General features: G+C 23.9%; 1 protein-coding gene across 1 annotated transcript; it reads right to left on the bottom strand.

The window, feature by feature from the left end:
* Positions 1 to 3,395: 3,395 nt before the first annotated feature.
* LOAG_12913 (hypothetical protein) lies at positions 3,396 to 4,284 on the bottom strand (the record flags this gene model as incomplete). Its single annotated transcript, XM_003148425.1, has 2 exons — positions 3,396 to 3,619; positions 4,113 to 4,284. The coding sequence occupies 2 exons, from the start codon at positions 4,282 to 4,284 to the stop codon at positions 3,396 to 3,398; spliced, it is 396 nt and encodes a 131-aa protein (XP_003148473.1).
* Between the last annotated feature and the right edge of the window lie 247 nt (positions 4,285 to 4,531).

The following is a 4,531-nucleotide window of genomic DNA, read 5'->3' as shown; positions in this document are numbered from 1 at the left end:
TCTTTAGATAAAAACAAACCCATAAAAAAAAGCTTTCTTATATCGAAAAGTATGCATTTGAAAAATTTCATTGAAAATTTATAACCATTTAGCTATCATATTTTTAATTGAATGGAATGATTTTTGCTTGTTTGATAAAATTATTACTCTCATAAATTTTTAAAATTAATTCCATTTTTTTTTCTCAACTTTTTCATGATCAATAGTTTTTTTTTTTTTTTCTGAAAATTCAGAATTATTGTTGTTCCATATAATGCTATCAGCATGATTAAATTATCATTCAACAATCCATTCAAACAGTTATTAAATTGAAATTTTTTGAAATGAAAAAGGAAAAATTTTTTTTTGGGCATCAAAAAGCAGATAGATTATATCATTTATTATATCATTTCTGAACCTGAATTTGAGCTTAATATCATTTCTAAACTTAAATTTGAGCTTGCAATTAAATTGAAAATTGCATACTGAATTGTTGTGAAAAATTTTTATCAAATTTAATTAAATCAATTTCATTTATCAAAAATCTGAAAATTTTTTTTTTGCCTTTCATTCATAATTATTATTTTCAATATCTTTTCAAATTTAAACTTTATTTTTATCAAAATTGCCAAATTTCATTTGAATTTGAATTATAAATGGTTAAAAGTGATGAATGGAATAAGTTTACAAGAAAAATCTATGGATAAAAATCATTGAGAAACGGTAGATATGATGTGCAGAAATGATTGATGATAAATGGTATTTGTACATTATGTCTGAAGGATGGGAAAAGTTAGGGAGAAGAATTAGAACAGAAGGAAGGGGGGAGTTAAATTTGTTTGGAAAACCGCAAAATGATAAATGATCAATTGTTTCAGATTAGAAATAGAAATAGCCGTAATTATCATCAAATGACCCTTAAATGTGAAGTTAAAAAATGTGAAAATGTTGGAAGTATTGAGAGTAAAAAAAAAAAAGTATTTAGAAAACTAATTACAATTACCACTCAATATCATCGTCATTTATTTCTCTCTCTCTCCTTCTCTCTCTTATTTCTTTTTTTACATTTTCCTATTTTAATTATATTTTCCTTACTTATAACTATGATTGTAATAAACATTTTGGTCAATGATAAATTATCATCATGTAAATTTGATTTTTTTGACAAATTTTTGGCTAACTATCTATCATATAAGCATATTGTTGACAACAAATATTAGCATTATATGATAGAAAATGATTTTATTATTCCGATAAATAAACCTTTAAAATATGTTAATATTTTAAAAATTATATATTTTAAATTGTTTATATATTAAAAATTTTTTAAATTTTCTTTTTTAATTTTTTAAATTAATATTTTAAGAAAATTATCAGTATTATAATATTATTTAAAAGCCAACAATCCTATCTTCCTCATTAGTCAATAATATTAATTGGTTTTTGCAAATAGTTTTTAAAATAATTTTGTATAATTTAATTTGGAAAAATAAATTATTTCTGTTACAAATATGATGGAGAGAAAAAAAAAAAGAAGATTGAAGAAGATTTCAATTCAATTCAATTTTTTTGATTAGCAATCATCAATTTACACCATTTCATCTGTTTCATTTGTCAAAAAATATTTAAAAAAAAAAAAAAAAAAGAAAGTGTGCCAACATGAAGACATTCAATATTGTGTATATTATATTGAACATCCCTTCCCCCATCATCATCATCATTATCATCAGTATTATTGGTGACAAAAGGACAGAAAAGTGTTCCCTTACTTCTCTGTCACTTCTCATCAATTCATTATTAATTTCATTCTCATACCACACTACTTTCGTCATTTTTTTTTAACTACTTAATAGAATTTTTCCTTTTTCAAATATCAATACATTTTTTAGTTGTTGTGAATTTTTGTTCGTTACTTTCGATGAAAATTGTTATGAGAAATGAATAGAGAATTAATTTTTATTTTCCATCATCTATGTGTTTTTTCTTTCCTTTTGCCTCTTCATCATCTCATTTAAATTTATTTAGTTTAAATGTATTAAACAAAAATAATTTTGTTTATCAATAATTAATTAGCCAACTGTTCCAATTCATTTTTATTGATAAATGCACAAATTTGAAGTGATAAGTTGAACAGAATGCTAAAAAAAAAAAAAAAAAGCACATTATAATCGTTTATGTCACAAATTAGTATAAAAGTTATAAATTATAGTAATTATTATTTTTAAAAATTATAATCTTATATTATAAGATGCGTTATTTCTTCTTATCTCTTTTTTTTTCCATATAATTTATACCATTGATGATTAATTCGTGAGCTAATTAATGATAAAATTTACATGGAAAATAGTTATTTTTAATAAATAATGAAATAATGTTAATTTTAAAAACGCTAATAATTTTTAATTTGTTTTCTTTTTTAAAATGGAAATAAAGAGAAGAAAAAAAAAACTGGTGGAAAAAAAAGTGCACAATTCACGTTTTCAATAATTATTCTTTTTAATAATTATGTGCATAATAATTGTAATTTGCTTTTTATCCTTTCCCTAATTATTTTCCATAATAAATCCAACACACTTGTAGTATAGAAGTAGTAATTAATTAATTAATTAATTTTTTGACAGAATTAGTAATTAATTAACAAGCAAAGGATGTTAAAAGTTTCTTTTTTTTCCAAAAAAAATTCAAGATTATAATGTTACAAGCAATAAGGTATATTAGTAAGGTGAAATTATTGAAATTGAAATTAGTTTTAAACTTGAATTATTGTAGCAACAATTGAAGATATGATGATAAATATTAAAATAAGGGAAATGAAAAAAAAAGTTTATATTGATATTATAAATGTAATTTTATCAATTTAAATCTCATTCATGTTTGTCACTCATAGCTATCAATTTTTTTTTTTTTTTTGTCTTTTCAATATTATGCTATCCTATTAGTATGGATTATAAGTAATGATAAGTTGAAATAATTTAAAAAATTATCAACTTGAATATATTAGGCTGCATATAACAACAAAAAATAATTATCAAAAATGAAATTTCAAGTTGAAATTTAAGAGTTTGGTAAATTTGAAATTTTTACAAATTGAAAATTTTTATTAATAAGGCTTAAATTTTCCGGTAAATATTCAAATTACATATATAAAAGCTATTAACATATAATTTTTGATGTGAACAATGAAATGTTTACCTTCAAAATGCATTCAAAAATTTTCTTCTTTTTTTTTAACAGAAATTTCCTAAATGTCAAGTTTAAAAAAAAAAAAAAGAAAAAGAAAAGAAAAACTGATAACCATGAAAAGGATTATATTAGTTGCTTACGATAATATTATATGATGTAATCCAATCCATTAGCTATTTATTATAATTAACAAGACCGAACATTTTATCGATTTCAGTGATGACAGTTTCAAATTAATTCATAGGTCTGAAATTTATATTCATAAATTGAATTTGACAAGTGTAAAGGTCATCATCAATTTTACCACCTAACCTGTAACCTGTTTTGTTTTTTTCTTCTTTTTTTAAGCCTTCAATTGGTTGAAAGGCTATGCAACTGCTCATATTATAACTAGTTAATGAAGTATGCGAGACAGATAGCAATGTTATTGGCAGGTACAGGATGTCACGGAACGTTGCTGCGATTGTTGTCATCATGGCAAATGAACACATTTGGTCAGAATTTTACTATAATGTCTCAGTTTTAATACTTTTTTTTTCAAAAATAAAAAAAAAGGTAAGATTACACGTAGGCAAAGTAAGGCTAGTTTACATATAAAGTATGAATAGACGATGAATAAGTAACTAATTCAAGAATAATATCTGACTGATTTCAACTTAGTTTAGATCTAACTAATGTAAGCATAACTGCTTTCAAACAGTTTTATGAAATATATTGGAAATTAAAAATTGAAATTGAATTGAAAATATTAATTTATTTCAGATGACAATAATATGTAGTATTGATGTTTTAGCCTAGAAAAAAAAAAAAAAACGAAGAAAAATTAGACTGGTTTTAAATGAACTTTGATTTTTCTAACTTTAGCAATTGTTTGACCTCTTTCTAATTTCTGTCCCTTAACCAAATGTGGTGACATTTTTTTTTTTTATTAAGCGTTCCTCTTTCAACACCAGATAGCTGACTAGCCAATGCATTATGTAACAACCTTGCAACTCTTCTCTTCGCTCTTCTCCTCTTCCCCCTCTTCTCATCAAATCGACTATGTACCATTCCAGCATGACAGCAATGTGACAATGTCTCGTCAACACAGCCATACTGATACCACTCCCATGCCGGTGCCATTTGATTTCCAGACACTTACAACCAACATCACAATCATCACCGTTCCGATCACTTCAACCGTTCATCTCTGCTCTACTTATTTATTTAGAAAAGAGAATATCCGCTTTTTTGAACCTTTTTTTTTCCTCTCTCTCTCTCAGACTTATCTCCCTTTAAAGAAGTGAATAGAAAAATTCCGTTAAGAATTAAATTTACAAATTTTTTTTTTCTTTTTTTTTTTTTACGTTTCTAATGTATCTATTGTTAA

This window comes from Loa loa (genome assembly GCF_000183805.2).
Source record: "Loa loa unplaced genomic scaffold supercont3.69, whole genome shotgun sequence".
In the NCBI taxonomy this organism is placed as follows: domain Eukaryota; kingdom Metazoa; phylum Nematoda; class Chromadorea; order Rhabditida; family Onchocercidae; genus Loa; species Loa loa.
Note: the sequence above shows the minus strand (reverse complement) of the source record. Positions and strands in the feature narration are given on the sequence as shown.